At 41.2% G+C, this 17,537-nt stretch overlaps 1 protein-coding gene across 1 annotated transcript in view; it reads right to left on the bottom strand.

The window, feature by feature from the left end:
- The window catches only part of LOC127451658 (receptor-type tyrosine-protein phosphatase N2-like), a 275,203-nt gene that overhangs the window by 235,179 nt on the left and 22,487 nt on the right, over positions 1 to 17,537 (bottom strand). Inside the window, exon 2 of the mRNA XM_051716512.1 lies at positions 4,213 to 4,263. Within this exon, the coding sequence (XP_051572472.1) occupies positions 4,213 to 4,263 (51 nt within the window). The remainder of the gene's footprint in view (positions 1 to 4,212; positions 4,264 to 17,537) is intronic.

The following is a 17,537-nucleotide window of genomic DNA, read 5'->3' as shown; positions in this document are numbered from 1 at the left end:
CGATGACTAAGGTTACAAAACAAGACAGTCGTTTGAGTTAACAAACTATGCCACTACGAAAAACAAACAAGAACTGACAATGATGGAACAGAGGGTATTTATACACAAGGTGGCTGTGATGAGGGCAGTGAATCCTTTGTTTGGGGACAAGACAAAAACTATTTCAAAATAAGAGTCCTTGGAACAACGGTGACTCTGACATTACAACTCCTGAAAGAAGACCATGGAGTACAGGAGGGATTGGCGGATGATCCTGTGGCTGGGGATGATCAGGAGGCCAGGGAGGCGGCCACAGGGCAGGGACCGGTCGGGGGGCCTGGGAGGCGGCCACAGGGCAGGGACCGGGTCGGGGGACCTGGGAGGCGGCCACAGGGCAGGGACCGGGTCAGGAGGTGGCATTTCGGGGGTGAGGGCGGAGCCGTGGAAGACTCTGAGGGCAGAGCCGAGGGAGGCTCGACGAAGGCAAGCGGAGCCGAGGGAGGCTCAAGGGGCGGATCCAAGGAAGGCAGAGTCGTTGGAGGCTCGAGGGGCAAAGCCATGGAAGGTGGAGCCATGAGAGGCAAAGCTATGGAAGGCGGAGCCGTGGGAGGCTCGAGGGCAAAGCCATGGAAGGCGGAGCTGTGGGAGGTTCGAGGGGCAAAGCCATGGAAGGCGGAGCCGTGAGAGTTCGAGGGGCAAAGCCATGGAAGGTGGAGTCATGAGAGGCTCGAGGGGCGAGGCCGTGGAAGGCTTGGGACTGAGAGCCATGGATGACTGGGAACTGACTCCCATGGTGGAGGGCACAGGCAGAGACTGGGGATCGACCTCCATGGTTGTGAGCACTGGCAGTGACTGGGGAACGACCTCTGTGGTCATGAGCACTGGCAGTGACTGGGGAATGACCTCTGTGGTCATGAGCACTGGCAGCAACTGGGGAACGACCTCCGTAGTCGTCAGCACTGGCAGCAACTGGGGAACGACCTCCATGGTCATGAGCACTGGCAGCGACTGGGGAGAAGGTGTCCTTTTCCTTCTCCTCCTTTTCCAGACAGCTGGGAGCTTTGTTACGGGAACGGTCAAGGCTATAGGCATTGGCTCTGGGTCGTTAACCATGTCAGGCATGGGCACTGGCTCGTTAACCGTGTCAGGCATGGGCACTGGCTCGTTAACCGTGGCAGGCATGGGCACTGGCTCGTTAACTGTGGCAGGCATGGGCACTGGCTCGTTAACCGTGGCAGGTATGGGCACTGGTTTGGCCCGGGGTTCCTGCCATAATCCACAGCATACGTAGAAAATGCCACCTCCGTGGTCACTACCGCCTACTGCGGCAGGGGATCGACCACCGGAGCTTGGAGAGGGTGAGCCCCCCCGAAAATTTATTTAGGGGGAATGTATGGAGAGGAGTTACCTTGGAGACAGGGGCCATGGAAGGCTTGGAGCAGTTGTCCTCATCCTCCCTTCCCACAGTGAAGGGTGAGCCACAGAGTTGCAGAGCCACCTCCACATACTCAGCCAGCGTCCAGTGAGGATCTGCCAGAGGCATCAGTTCCTTCAGTGCACTGTTCAGACCAGCTTCGAAGAAAGCCACTAGAGTGCGGTCCTCATAATGCACTAAATTCGCCAGTTGGAGAAACTCATGGACATGATCCTCAACCGGACGGTCCCCTTGCTCAAGGAGGATAATTCTCACTGCAGGTATATCCATTTTGTTTGGTCAGTTCTTCTGTCACGCTTAGTATAGATGAGGCGAGAGAGCAGGATCCAAGTGCATTAATCCTTTAATTCACAATGACAAGAAGGTGAGGATACACAGAAGACAATGACTAAGGTTATAAAACAAGACAGTCGTTTGAGTTAACATAAACTATGCCACTACGAACAACAAACAAAAACTGACAATGATGGAACTGAACTAGAGGGTATTTATACACAAGGTGCTGATGAGGGAATGGAGAACAGGTGGCTGTGATGAGGGCAGTGAATCCTGGGAAACGTATTTTGGGAATAAGACTAAAACTATTTCAAAATAAGAGTCCTTGGATCAACGGTGACTGTGACATGAGCGCTCAGTCTACGTAGTGAACACAAGCTGTGCAAACCACATGTCTGCGGGGCACAGGAGCTTTTCACATTTCTGTTGCTCTTTTTTAGTTATTTTGTTTATTAAGTAACGCTGTTGAAAATGTTTGAGATCTTCCTGCCAGAACTACGCTTACACTTACATTTACAAATTATTTTTTTTTTTATTTTTTTTTTTTCTAAGAAGAAAAAGTTAGTGCATAAGTAGGAATGGGTCAAGTGCTCATAGAAGAGATGCGTCTTTTATTTGTTTCTTGAAAGTAGCAAGTGGTAAGTTTATAGGAATCATAAATTATTTTGGACAATGCACTGTGTTGCTTTTGTACTGGCTCCACATATTAATAAATACAATCAAATCAGCACTAAAATATTTCACACAGTATCAAATGATAACTTTGTCTTCAATCATCCACCTAGTCTCAGTCTCTGAAGTAATCAACACTGTCATTCTGGACATAGTGCCATGTCCACCATTTGAAGCTTTTAAAATCTGCCTAAGACTGAAAACAATAGGAACTACAGAAATTTAAAACAGCTACTGTAATAAAATAAAATAAATGGCTGCCACTAAGGCTACGTCCACATTAATCCGGATACATTTTAAAATGGTGTTTTTGTTTACTAAACGCTCTCCGTCCACACTGCCATTTCAAGCGTTTTCCACAAATTGCTCGTCCACACTAAAACGTAGTTTTACCACATACCCCGTTACTAATGACACTGTGCTGCCTGGCCCTATACCAAAGGACAATCCAGCCCTATTTACAATTTTACCTAAATCTCCTCATTTAAACCTTAACTCCCAACTAGTCTACTGCAACATGCTATTTGTTATAATAAGCATTTGCAATTTTATCTCTTTATTGCATCCACAATGCTGCTGCCCTACAGCATTCACACTGCAGAAATCAGAATGTGCCTCAGGTCTCTCTTTTGGCTTCCTGTGGCTGCCAAAATATGCCATTGATTTAGGCCTACAGTGCAACCCCTGACCTGTGAATTGGGTTACAATATGTTGTTTACAACCAATAAGCCACTTCCGGGCTTCACATTAAACTGCCTGTTTCTCTTTAAGACACTACCGAGCCCTCATATTCTGTTGAAATACACCAGTCAGAAAAAATTAATATTTTATATCTAGGGTCTCTGATTGAGATGATCACGATGAAATGTTGTTAATAATCAGTCATCCTAAGATTAGGAAAAGTAATAAGGTCAAGTCATAAGTCCTCAAGTCATCATAAAGTAGGCTAACTTTATATTTCGAGCTAGTAAAATAGCCTTGGGGTCTCTAAGACCCCAAACAGAAGGGATCATGCCTCATGAGTCATGCTTCTAAAGGTAGCAAAGTTAGGGCTGCTGCACAGTTTGTCACTTCATGTTTTTTTTTGTTTTTTTTTTTGTTTTTTTTGTAATGACCCTGTTTCCATTTGTCTTGGGTTCTCCGATCACATGTGGTCAGATGAGACACACCGCTATTTACACCTGGTCGCTTAAATGTGTTTCCTGTGACCACTTGTGTTCGGATTTGGAGGGGAGGGTCTCTGTTTGTCAGTGTGTTACTGCATGATAAAAAAGAGCAACAAAGTCCCAGAAGTGGTTAAAATGTAATCTAAACACAAACACAACATATCTAGCAGAATTATCCATTATTTTAGTGTATTACCTGTATTAAAGGATCTTCAAGTATTCGTGCTTCTTTTCTGTGTTGATATCAGACACACTTAAGAAGATCTGTGAAGCTTTCATGATTGTGTATCAGCTTTTTTAAATTTTACGATCAGACGGTTAGTTCCTTTTAAAGCCGCTCGAAATTGGCAAAGTTTATACTCTTGTTTTAGCGCAGTGGTTGATTGACAGGTGAGGGACGGTGCTTTACTGCTGTGGGACACATACAGGATGGATTAGCATTTAGACCTCAAATGTGATGTGGTCACATGCGTTTTGTCCACATTCATATGTGTTTTTTGTGATCCGATCACAAAACGGTTTAGAGCCCATTTAGACCTGTATTTAGGGCTGACCACATGTGATCGGATCACCCGAAACACATATTAATACCAAGTGGAAACGGGGTCAATGAGAAGTATCTGCTATGAATGGTAACAAGTGCATAAAGTGCTACATTTTAACAACTAAAGTTTAAAAACTCACCATTGATGCAGATTTCATATGACTCACACACTTCAACCTCAAACAGACAACCTGCAAAAAAGAAGAAATATGAGAATATCAAAGGATGGAAAGACACTGATATGAAATGGGTAAAGGGATTAGTTAAAAACGACTTGTACAGTTCATCAAGTTTCTCCCTACAAGTTTCTTTTGATCTATATCTTGAATGCAACCCTATAGGGTATACAGAATCAGCCATGTAAGACAGAGCTTTAATTAGTGGGTCTCCAGAGCTGTGTAGTAAATATGGTTTGCAATATCATTCAATATCCTTCATTTTTAATAAACACTCTTTGTCTGCACACTCAGTTTGAAAAGCCCTGGAATGCTACCTGGAAGACATATAATTAAGTTTTATCTTATTAAGGATTCTTCATACTACAAACAGATCACTTCTCTCTGTGTGTCACACACATACTTATGCACACCCTGCAGCTGTGTTAAGATTAATTAAAGTGTATCCTTATCCTCAACGTGTAAGAGAACATCACTGAAGGAACTTCTGGTAAAGAGTTTCACCATTAAATGGTTGTGAATAAAGGTGTAGGGTTTAACACCTTCATTTAAATCTAAATACTTTAATATTGCCCATATGATCTCCAAAGTTTTAAAATATTTAAAATATTTTGGCAAAATCCAAAGAAGTCGCAACATGATGTCTTGACTTTTTGTCATGAGGCATGCAAGAACCAATTAGGTTTTATGTTATCGACATAGCTGCCATATTGGATTTCAGTAATGTTTATAGATTTTATTAATGATTTGATTTGAGAGTGTACATCAGACAAAGTGATCACATGCCTTCAGAAGACTTGTTGAGCCGAGGTGTCATGCACATTCTGAATTATGGGACACGTGCCCCCTTAGATTTGTGAGACAAGATGATTTTGAATAGATTATTTTAAATTCCAAAAGCGTATTTGTACCTTCAATAATTAAATGAAATGATTATTGCATGTGTGGCGGGGTGAGCAAGAGACAGACACAGAGGGTGTGGCATCAGGCTGCAGAGAAGCATTTATTGGAAATAATAATAAACTATTGCTGTCAGTCGATTACAATTTTTAATCGTGATTAATCGCATAATTTTCTTTGTAGTTAATCACAATTAATAGCAGATTTTAATAGTGCTGAAATTTGACACTATATACAACCCATTCTCACTCCCTAGGCATCAAATACTGCCACTCGTGCAAGAGCCCAGCACGTCAACAGGTGGACGCAAAAGGAGCCTTTGGCGTCAGTTTCCGTGTGTCTTGTGACTGATTACAATGAGCTCAAGTTCAATTTCAAGACACGTGAGAGCCAATGGCGTTTAACATTGCTGACACGTTCTCGATGAAGCGATTTTTAAATGTGTTAGAATGAGTCGAGTGTGGGATGTGTTACGGCGGACACCGGGGGGCAGCGGTTTTGAAGCTTAAATTTGGGTCTGTTCTTCACACTAAGCGATTATAAGATATGAAATAGGGGGCCTGGGTAGCTCAGCGGGTAAAGACGATGACTACCACCCCTGGAGTCGTGAGTTCGAATCCAGGGCCTGCTGAGTGACTACAGCCAGGTCTCCTAAGCAACCAAATTGGCCCGGTTGCTAGGGAGAGTCACATGGGGTAACCTCCTCGTGGTCGCTATAATGTGGTTCTCGCTTTCGGTGGGGCGAGTGGTGAGTTGTGCGTGGATGCCGCTGAGAATAGCGTGAAGCCTCCACACGTGCTATGTCTCTGCAGTAACGCACTCAACAAGCCACGTGATAAGATGGCGGATTGATGGTCTCAGACACAGAGGCAACTGAGATTCGTCCTCCGCCACCCGGATTGAGGTGAGTCACTATGCCACCATGAGGACCCAAAAGGCATTCCAAATTGGGGAGAAAAAAGTGAAGAAAAAAAAAAGACATGAAATACAAGCGTAATAAAGCGTGAATAAACGTGGTGGATTTCATACATAATGTAAAGCATACCCCAACATATCATGTCAGAATGACAAAATTGTTCCCCAACATATCATTTCACGATGATAAAAATATGATGCCCTTCGCGTCAGTCTTTGACACCAAACGTTTCTCACTGAAAGCAATGCGCTTGCCTGAGGCATCGTAAACTGACGCCAAAGTGTCGTCCACCTGTTTACGTGCTGAGCTATTGCACAAGCGGCAGTATTTGACACCTTGGGAGGGAGAACAGGTTGATATATATACTTCTTTTCTTGTCAAAATTCATTTATTTCCATATTACGAACGAAAACAAAACAATATGTCACAATATAATGCTTTATTAACATTTTCCAAACAAAGCCTTCCACAACATAAAGATAAAAATCCACTAAAATAGCACCAATTCAAGTAACATTAAATGTTTCCCAAAGTATAAGTGGGAGTTTGACAAATTGAAAGAACTAGTCCCCACTTAGGTTGCATATTTATTGCAATGGGCATTAAATCCCATAAACTCTCATCCTCCAAAATATTAATCTGCCGGTAGACTGTAGCTATCTGCTTTGAAACAGCAATAGTGAAGCTGCTTTCATGATTCGCATCACAGAATCATCGCAAACGTCGAGCGTCGCTTTGAACTCACCATGAAAAGCGCTTGTAAAAAAAAAAAAAAAAAAAAAGAGCTCCTTTCTCCATCATTTTATAACTGACAGGGAAGCACTATCAGAGATTCTTTTATTTACTGAGATAACAACCACCGTGGCTCTATCACAGGAGAGAGAGTAACAGTCAACTAGTGTTTTACAAAAGTACCGCCCATAGAATGTCTATGGTACCGCCACATTATGCTGTTTTATGATAAGCTTGTAGGCTCCCCTTCTTATAAGGGTTCTGGGGCTGTCTGTTTGTGGCGTGTGCGTCAGTGTATTGACTCCAGGTGGACACATCACAAAGGTTCCGCCCTTCACACCAGTGTTTATGCTATATTAACGGTAAATACATTAATCACGATTAAGAAAAATGAATTCTGACAGCCCTATAATAAACATAATGTCCAAAATGGGAAAAATAGTGTCCATGGGGAATAGTGTTTAAAACAAAGGGTAATATGGCCTCCTCGTGGTTAAAGGGGATGTTGTGTAGGATGGGGAGTGTCCAAAGAAATGGTCCAGGACATGGGTGTGATCCGGCAACCGCAACGTGCACCCTTCAGTGGTACGTGGCACGAGGGGCGGCAGCTTCTCTGGCAGCCTGCCTTCCCAAGAGCCATGGCGAGTGTGAGGGGAAGGGCAGCCCAGCATCCATGCCTGTCAGCCACGACGCGTGCTCCATTCCCCCAGCATCATATTAAATTTGCATTCATATTTAATTTTATGGCAGCATTGATGAGGCACCACTCACATCAGGTGTGCAACATCATCCACTGCCCAAAAGAGTCTTATAAAATTATGCTTCTCCTCGTCTCAAGTCCACTCCCGTTATTAGCCTGGCTGAAGGACGCCACTAAGAGGCAGGGCGATGATGACCAGAGGGAGGGGCGGGTCATTCCGCCACACATGTAAAAAAAAAAAAAAAAAAAAAAAAATCTCTGGTTGAAATCTTTATTCACATATCTACATTTTGTCAGCCCAGTCTCGCTATAGGTGGCGTTCCGTGGCTGAACTTGGAGATCGGGCTCATGGGGAAGGTGGAGCACAAAGAATAGGCGCAGTGTCATGGTAATAAAAACCAATTAATTGCATCAACAACAGTGCAGTTAACCTTTGCCAACTATGTGTGATCTCTGTGGAACAGTCAATAAATTTTTTCATAGTCTAATATAGATTTTGTCTATGTTTTTGTATCGGTCGCTGTTCATTTGTGGTGTCTTTACACTCTCTTTCCTTCATGTTTAAAGAAAGCAGTAGCTTATTATTTTATTTCAGTGTGAATCCTCTACTTTCCAGTCATTATAAAAATATTAAATAACAAAAGGTGGTTTTACATGGTTCATCGGTAGCCGCGGGTTCAATGGGAAAAGGCGGTGCGGGTGGCTAAATAGACTGAGGTGGCAGTTCTTGTCAAGCTCATTTACGAGACATTTACATGGTCTTGCATGATTTACAGCACACACTGTTCAAGGTAAAAATATTTTATATTTTTGTGGCTGCTGCGTGTCATTGATCATCTCACACAGATAACTTTTTTCAGCAGGCATTTAACTTAAAATGTTCAGTTCCTTTAAGCACAGTCTGATCGATTGCTCCCTGTTCCCTATATAGTGCATTGTGTGGCAATCACTGTATATGGAAAAGTAAACAAGTGAGCGATTTTACATTTAGGCTGAGATCCTTTTGTGGTAAAACTACTTTATGGAGAAGGAACACACTCATGGAGAAATACAAAAATTGTATTTCGTTGTTTTATTAGCTATCACTGAACATGGAATACATTTTTTACAGTAATTGCCTTATTCAGAGATAGGCTATATGTTTTCACTCTCTATTGAGCTTTCCAGTCACTCTCGCTTTGATTTTGGTCTGCATTTAACAGCATGTGCAAACTTGATAGCACATGCAAAAACTGGTCTGGGCTGATCTACTAACACAGTCTACAAAGAACTGCATCTATCTAGCGAGGATTTTATCTTTTCAGATGCACAAAACAGCTAATTTGCATTTTTCTGGAATTTTTTGGGTCTTGCCTCCATGAAAGTGCAAAATAAGTGTGGTGTCAATGCAAATGAATTAAATAGCACCCACTCTTTATTAATCCTTTAAGTCATTTTAGAAATGATAACTCAGTGTGCAAATGAATACCACTGAAAGACAGCTATTAATCTGGGTCACATTGAGCACCATGGCTGTGGTGATTGAGGCAAAACATTTACCCAAGGTGTACCCAATGCCTGGATGTTGGCACGCAGTAATTATTTCACGAAAATTATATACTTTTGTGATGGATCTGCTATCAGAATTACAGAGCAAATCACAACATAAATGTCCATTGCCACAAAACAAGGGACAGAGTGAGGGTGTATCAGTGACAGTCTCTTTTATTAGGACTCGCTCAAGCAAGTATAAGGATTACGCCCAACATCTCCATTGGTGAGAGAGAGAGAGAAAAAATAATAATGAAAAAAGTGTTGTACAAATATTGGAAGTCACAAAACTTGCATTTACTTCTGCTTCTTAACCTTTTCAGAGGCCGACTCACAGCAAGCATGACCAGGACTACACACTTCAAACTAACTAACAAAGTCCTTTCACATTGTGAGTGCTGCTTCAGTGGCGTGGGGTGTGATGCTGGTGAGACTGTGCCTTTTCAACCGGGTTCTATTCCGCGTTTGTCGCACTTTTTTCTCATTGTGTTTCCTGTCTCCTTTCTTAATATTTTCTTTAATACTACTTATAATAATACATACAAATTAATATAAAGGTAGTTTTACTATAGTAATACTGTAGTAACCATGTTTTTTGGCAGAAACCATAGATTTGATGCAATTAACAATGGTGTTACAACAGTAATATGGTGTTTGTATAGTAGCCATGTTTATTTTTGTGGTTACTATGATTTTACTACAAAATACCATGATGATACTATGGTTACTGTAGTAAAACCATGGTTAATTTTTGTAAAGGAAGTTTAGGGTTAGGAGCAAAGAATATTTGCCACTATTTGCTCTAGGGTGCAAATAGCATCTGCCTTAAATTAAACATTTCTCTGTTCTGTTTTCTCTAGTTATGTCACAAGCTAACCAGTTAGTCTATTAGCTTATCACAGTCTCTTCTACTTTTCATTTTTATCATGTTTCTCATCACTATCACCACCTTATGATACGCCAGTATGATTATATTCTATAAAACTTTTAAGTTGCTGTATATTTAAAGGGATAGTTCACCCAAAAATGAAAATTCAGTCATTGTTTACTCACCCCTTTGTTATTATAACCCCATATGACTTTCTTTTTCTTAACACAAAGGGATAAATTGTAAAAGGTGTGAGCGGACAACCCCATAGATGACGACAGCAACAAGTTGTGAGCATACTCGACCCAAACTAAATTATCGCTCAAAGAAGAAGGGTTTCGAGAGGCCATACACCACAGGGCCTTCTCCAGTTGTTGGTTAGCTCGCTCCGCCTGCCCATTAGTCTGGGGATGAAACCCAGAGGACAAACTTACTGTAGCCCCCAGCTGTTGGCAGAAATTTGCCCAAAAACGTGACACAAACTGGCCTCTGTCAGAAACCACGTCCACCGGGTGGCCATGAATACACAAGACGTGATTAATTACCACTGCCGCTGTCTCCCTCACTGAGGGGAATTTGGGGAGGGGAATAAAATGAGCTGCCTTTGAGAACCGGTCCACTACAATCCAAACGACTGTATTGCCATGGGAAGGGGAGAGACAAGTAACAAAGTCCATGGCTATGTGCAACCAGGGTCTCGAAGGGACTGACAGCGGTTGGAGAAGCCCGGCTGGGGGACTACAGGAGGTCTTACTAGCCCCACAAATGGGACACGTGGTGACGAACTGACGAACATTCCGTGCAAGCGATGGCCACCAAAAATGCTGTCTAATGAGCGTCTGAGTATGAGCTGCCCCTGGGTGGCAGGCAATGTTGGACGAGTGACCCCACTGAAGGATGTGCGTTAGAAATGATCGCGGAACAAACAGTTTACCCACTGGGCATGTGGCGGGCGACGCGGTATTACGTAGCGCGGTGTGGACTTTAGCCTGCACCTCCCAGGATATCATGCCCACCACTCGAGGTGCGGGGAGGATGGTATCCGCTGGGGCGGGAGAGGTCTCGATTTCAAAACATCGAGAAAGGGAATCGGGCTTGACGTTCTTGGAGCCCAGACAATACGAGAGCTTGAAATCAAAATGAGTGAAAAAAGCACCACGCAATTCAATAGTGCAGTCGTAGGGGCGATGAGGAGGAAGGGTCGAGGCACGGGATCGGCTGAATACCGCCCTCAAGTCGTGATACTCCTGCGGAACACCTGAAACATCTGCCAGCTCATCCTGCAACGAAACACAAGTCTGGACAGGGGAGACAGCAGAGTTAAGACAATGTGAAGAACAGAAAGAGCTCCAAGACAAAACAGAGTTGATTGCCCAATCTACGCACCACCGGGGTAGTAGCAGACCGGAAGAGGAGGAAAGACAGCTGTTCTGAATGATTCCAAGAGACCATGGTGACAGGTCTAGTGGCATGTGTGATGACTGACAAGGGTGTATCACTAAGAGTGTGGGCTGTGATGGGTTCCTTCAGTCAGCATATGGGAAGCCGCCACCTTACAGCCAAATCCGAGTCTAAAAAGTTCCCCTCGGTGTCAGAGGTGAAGGTAGAGGGCTGTATTGAGAAGAACAAAGAGCAACGAGAGAGAAACGCCCTGACAGATCCCTCTCCCGAGTATGGAGCTGGGGGAAGAATTCGCACGTTTGGCCTGCTCGCAGAGTCGTGGGAAACAGTTGATGGGGAGGAGGTAAATCCTGCGCTGGAGGGGGATCAGGAGGGAGGCTGGACCAACGGCATAAACTCAGCGAGCTGTGATGCCATCATCTCCATGGCGCAGTTCGAAAACTTCGAAAAACTGGTCTTGGTGTCGGCTAAGTAGAGCCCCTTGCTGGGCCAGAGCGGAACAAATAGTGCTGTCCTCCGCTGGGTCCATAACTGGCTGGTTTGTTCAGTCAGTGAGCTGGGGAAAAGAGGAACCAATAAATAAATGTCAGTCTTTTATTAAACACAAAAAGCGCTCAGCGCCAGCTTGGTCGAGCTCAAAATAATAAAGTCAGGAGGGCGAGGAGAGTGTGTTTGTCAGTAGGTGTTGTAGTGGAAGTCCGGAAAGATCTGCTGAAGATAGGTGAGATGCGAAGCAATGCCGAAGACACAAGTTCCCCGACACGCGGGTAGATATTTCAAGGAATCCTCCTAGGGAGCAACCAACAGGGCAATGGCGATTTGTGGGGTAAACACCACCTCGAGAACAGTGCAACCAACTCCACACTAAACAGGAGACAAACATGAGGGGTATAGCAAACAATAAACCAGCAAACAAACAGGGGAAACACACGGGATAAAATAGGGCGTGCAATCAGAGGTAGACAGGTGGAGCATGTGAGAAACACATTACCATAATCGACGCCTCCACGGGAGCGATCAGCGTTCCCATGGAAACACCGATTACGCTCACCGACTCCACCTGTGAAACACAAGGGAGAGAGAACAAACAAACAACAGAATGAACCGGCAAACACTGGAGCCATGACAAATGAATAGAATCTTATTGTAAAGTGTTGTCGCACGCTTTATTGCATAAATCTTTTTCATTCAGTGCATATTATGACTAATGGTGTGCCATTACAAACACACAAAATAACTTAAAAGAGCATCAAGATGGTTTTTGTTTTGAGTGGGTTAGATGGAGTGGACCAATAGGTCTGTAAAGGGAAGGAACGAAAAGGCATAGAACATTTTTAAAAGTAAGAAAAGATGAGAAGAGGAAAAACTGTCAGTGGAGTAAAATATATAAAATAACAACAGAGGGACAAATTTCTAAAGGATAAAAGAGAATGGAAAGTGATATGCTACAACTGCAGTGTGTGATCTGTTTGAATTCATAGCTTGTACGGCATGTGAAAGTCACTGTCTTTCAATGGTTCAATGTGAGGAAATATGTGCTGCTCTTGATTCTATCATTACCTCAATATAGACTCATTCATCACTGAGCGCCGCCTCCCTCTGAATCATCTCAAGAGTAAAGAAGAATGACACAGACAGGTCTCCCTGCTGACAACTGATATGGCAGCAGCAGATGTGCATAAAAAAATTTAAAAACATTTATGTAATTATTGGGCAGGTCGTTTATTGACAGATGAGGCAGAATTAGAGGCACACACACAGACTGGTGAGGCTGAACACAGACAAGAACATGAAACAGTTTGCCGTCTCCATGGAGATAGGACTGAAAGGGAGCTCTTAGGTGACAAGAGGAAATATTACAGAGCTTTGTGCACGTGCTAATGTGTGTGTGCCGGCACATGGCCAAGGGACTCTTTAGCAGCTGTCCTTTGATAAAACACAAGGGAAAGACAAATGTGCCTGTAAGGGAGAGAGAGAACTAGAACCAGTGCTCTCTGCTGTTCTCTTTTTGCCTCTCCCTTTTTCATTACCACATACATTTATTACTTTGTTCCCTTTAGAGAACTGTATAATATTTTTTTCTTTCTCAAGCCACAAAACACACTATAACTGGTCACATTTGCTCTCTCTCTCTCTCTCTCTCTCTCTCTCTCTCTCTCTCTCTCTCTCGGTGTCCCTGTCTGTACCCCCTCAAAGAAGCATAAACCTTTATCTCCAGCTGTCATTACTGTAAAAAAATGTTGTTGATAAAGGAGCTGAGGCTCATGTCTCTGTTGCAGACTCTCATCACAAAATGAGATTGATAAATCAATGAACTAGAGCAAAACAAGAGAAAACACGAATAGAAAACACCTTAGATCTACGCATAAATACCAGTTCATAACTGAAATATATTCAGTCCTGGTTAGATTATTTCTGAAATGTAATCTGATTACAAATTACACAACTAAAATTTTCAGTAATGTAATCTTTTAGATTACATTTTTTAGGTCATCTATTTGGGGTGCGTTTCCCATAAGCATCGCTAGCCAACTATGGTTGCAAGTTCCATCGTTATCAACATAGTTTAACGATTTTGACTTTTGATAAACTTAAGAAAACTGTTGCGGTGTTTTGCAGAAAGTGTCGTTCTGAAACGTCACGTAAACACAAATGCAGCCGTTTAAGGGATTAAATGCTGTTAAGAGAAAGCACTTTAACACACGTGCTTCTGTCAGAAATCATGGTTTATGTGTCCATGTTAATGCATAATTGCCATTCTTATAGGTTTTTGAAGAGTGCGTATGTACGTATGTGCTCAAATGTGTCGGGGGAACCCCAAAGTCTGATGTAAAAGGAAACCCCTCTATAGCAGCGCAATGCATCTGTCACATTTATACAGTGCACGCAGCTTTCAAGTCTTCAACAGCTTTCGCGCAATAAACAGCTTCCTGGAGTATGTGTAAATGAGCTATTATAATTTGATATCCACAGAAGTTATTACTCCACTTCCTGCGTAACTTCATGAATGACAGCTCTATATGGTTGAACCAACATGGAAGCTAGCAATGTTGGGTAAATTACTCAGATTATGTAATCCACTACAAATTACTAATTACTAACTCATCTAAAAAGTAATCACATTACTAATTATTTTACTTTTAAGTTACTTTCTAAATAATTTTTCCTAGAATAGTTTTTGGTTTTCCGGTCAAATTCAATATATCTATATTTCCTCATTCATTGTTGCACACTCTTCATCTTTCACAGAAATGCTAACAGAAGTATATAAGTATTCACATTTTAAATGTGTTATACATATTACTTTAGTGCGTGTACTTAATTGAAAGTCAGTAACTGTAATATGATTACAAGAATTAAAAATGTGTAATGTATTACATTACTTTTTTACTTAAACGTAATTAGATTACAGTAATTAATTACTTTGCAATCAGATACACCCAACACTGCTGGTTAGTTAATTTCTCTAATGATGCATCATAATATGGTGGTTAAGCAGTGAGTTACGTAGTTGTATGGGAAACGTACCAGAGTCATTTTGGATTAATTATTACATGATTTCATGAATACCTAATTGTAAGTGGTGTGTTAATGTCATGTCAGAATTGCCGTAATTACAAAGCGTTCACATCTTCGAAGAACTTGTAAATAATGTTGTAAACTTGGAATTCTTACAATTCTTAAATTCTTACACTTCATGTCATGTAAATATGGCAGTGGCCTTGACAGTTAAAGGTAGTGAACACATATTTCTGTTTGATATGCCAGTTAATTCGCCAGCGTTTCCTTGAGCACTTTCTTTTTTCTTAAACATTTTGCAACAACATATAGAGGTGAATTAATTCATTAATGTAGAGATATATATTTTGCTGTTATCAGCAACAAAGCTGTTTTTGTGTAATGAGTGCTGTCACAGAAAAATAATAACTTCAGAGGTACCAGGACATGAACAGCTCCAAGTGGAACCTCATAATTATGGTAATTCTGACACGCTGTGAACACAGCATAAGTACAAATTTACTGTCTTTACATTATTAAATTTGAGTCGATATGTTATCTTGTAATTCATAAAAAGTTATCTGATTAATATGCACATTAAGAAATATATAGTAATTTAATTACAAGTTCTTAATTTTTGTCATTTGTTTACATAATCAAGATTACATGTAATTCATTACTACCCAACACTGAATATTATACAATAAATGCAGGCATGGTGATGCTATTAGCATGCCGAATCAGAAAGCTGGCTATAATAAATGGTCTGTCAATGGCAGAAGCGTCAGGTTTAGATTCTGTCTCTATTAAGAATGAAGACAATCTTATAAACTCTCCTCTACACACTGTGTTAAAGCTCTGTAATTACTCCTGGGCACTCAAGTCTTATCAAACCACTCTGCCTTTTTTATTAGAACTTGTCAGAATTCTCATCAGCGTTCTATATTAATTACCCTCGTTCCTCAATCCGACAGCTGCCTGGACGAGAAGTGTTCTGCCTGCCACTAGCTCGACAAAACGATTTGTTATCTCTGAAGAGTGTCTGCACACGCTGGCCGGTCTGTGCTTGTTGGCTCCTGAGGTTGATTAAAAGGAAACATAATTAAAGAGTAATAGCTGGAGACTATGTTTTTCACTATCGAGAAGACAAGAGCTGAGAGGCTCCCAAGGCCCACTAAAGAGAAGCACTTCAGCAATAGAATACTATGTTCCAATCTTAATCCAACACTTGTTAGACTGTTGGTCACTGTCAATGACAATATAATGAGAAGATAATATGCATTTAGACTGAACTTGTTGATTTGAGACAGTACATTATAAAACATGTTTCAATGGAGCTGACAATCATTGCCTATTGCCAAGAGCAGTGTCACATGTAAATATAAACTTCAAAAGTCAGACTTCAGCAAACATATTTTTCATTCATTCCAGAATTATCTTCTCTTTCTAATATCTATCTTCGACTAGCAAGCACAGCCACCAACGCTCTATGTACAGATTCGATTTTGTGCTTGTGTGTGATTAAAATTCCCTTCTAACTCCAAACCACAGGAAGCACACCAGGTGCTGAGCACATCTGACTCTTCACCCCCTCCCACAGCAAGGCGCTTTGACTGAAGCCTACAGGCTGACGTCTTCATTAAGAACTCATTTTAACCCACCTTTCACACATTGTTTTATTCAGGCTGGGAGATTTATACCCATTCAAATTCCTGTTTTTTTTTATGAACATCGAATGCTTTCTGTGGTAAATAATGGTATATCCATGACCCTGTTGCTAAATTCTTGCACTCCATGCAAAACTAATTCTACTGGCTTCGCAACAGGTGCTGTGAAAATGGATTGTGGTAAGGGGTTAAAAATAGCCAGTGCCAAGTGACCTGAATTCTGAATTCTGAATTCATTATGATCCATGGAGGGCATAAGGACTCTATTCACTCATGATTGGGCTTGTTTAATAATTTTTGGCCTGATTTTTTTGTAGACAATGTGAATATTGATGTAAATTAAACTATATAATTAAGGATTTTGTTACACTGCATACAAGTTAAATGGTGCCATTTGTATGAATGTGACATATTCATTCAAAAAGATACAAAAAGAACCAATAGCCTTAATAATTATTGTTTTATTGCTTTCTAGAGATAGCAATGCCAAATGTGATTTTGGTAACATCAATGTTGAACTGTTCCAAATGATATAATATTATATAATAAATGTATTAAAATAAAATTATTTTATAACTCAAATGAATCAACTTCATTATATATTTGAAGTACAAACAGTTGTCAAAGAATGCAAAGGGAACTAAATATTTAAGAACAATGTTAAGGGTGGTGACAGCATGGACATCATTGAAAAAAATTATTGGTGTCTCACATTATCTTGATAGAAAAACAGAATTATTTATTATGTTATTTGTCATTGATAAGAATTGATTACTGTTTTTTTATTATTATTATTTGAAATGGAATACTGCCTACTTTCATTATTTTACATGCAATCCCAAATATTATCACAAAATATGTTTAATATACAGTAACCATTCATGGCTGTTTGCAAATTAGGAAAATGTACTGATAACAGCAAGGCTCATAGTGGGACTTGAATGATGTTAATATATGATCATTGTTGAATTCTTTATATGTTACCTATAACACGTTATTGCAAAATGCTACTGTATGACTTTGTACCCACAGATAATTACAGAGATTATGTGCAACATGTTCTCAGAAAACGTGTAA

This window comes from Myxocyprinus asiaticus, chromosome 2 (genome assembly GCF_019703515.2).
Source record: "Myxocyprinus asiaticus isolate MX2 ecotype Aquarium Trade chromosome 2, UBuf_Myxa_2, whole genome shotgun sequence".
NCBI lineage: Eukaryota > Metazoa > Chordata > Actinopteri > Cypriniformes > Catostomidae > Myxocyprinus > Myxocyprinus asiaticus.
The sequence above is the reverse complement of the archived record's forward strand: the minus strand, read 5'-3'. Positions and strand labels throughout refer to the sequence as shown.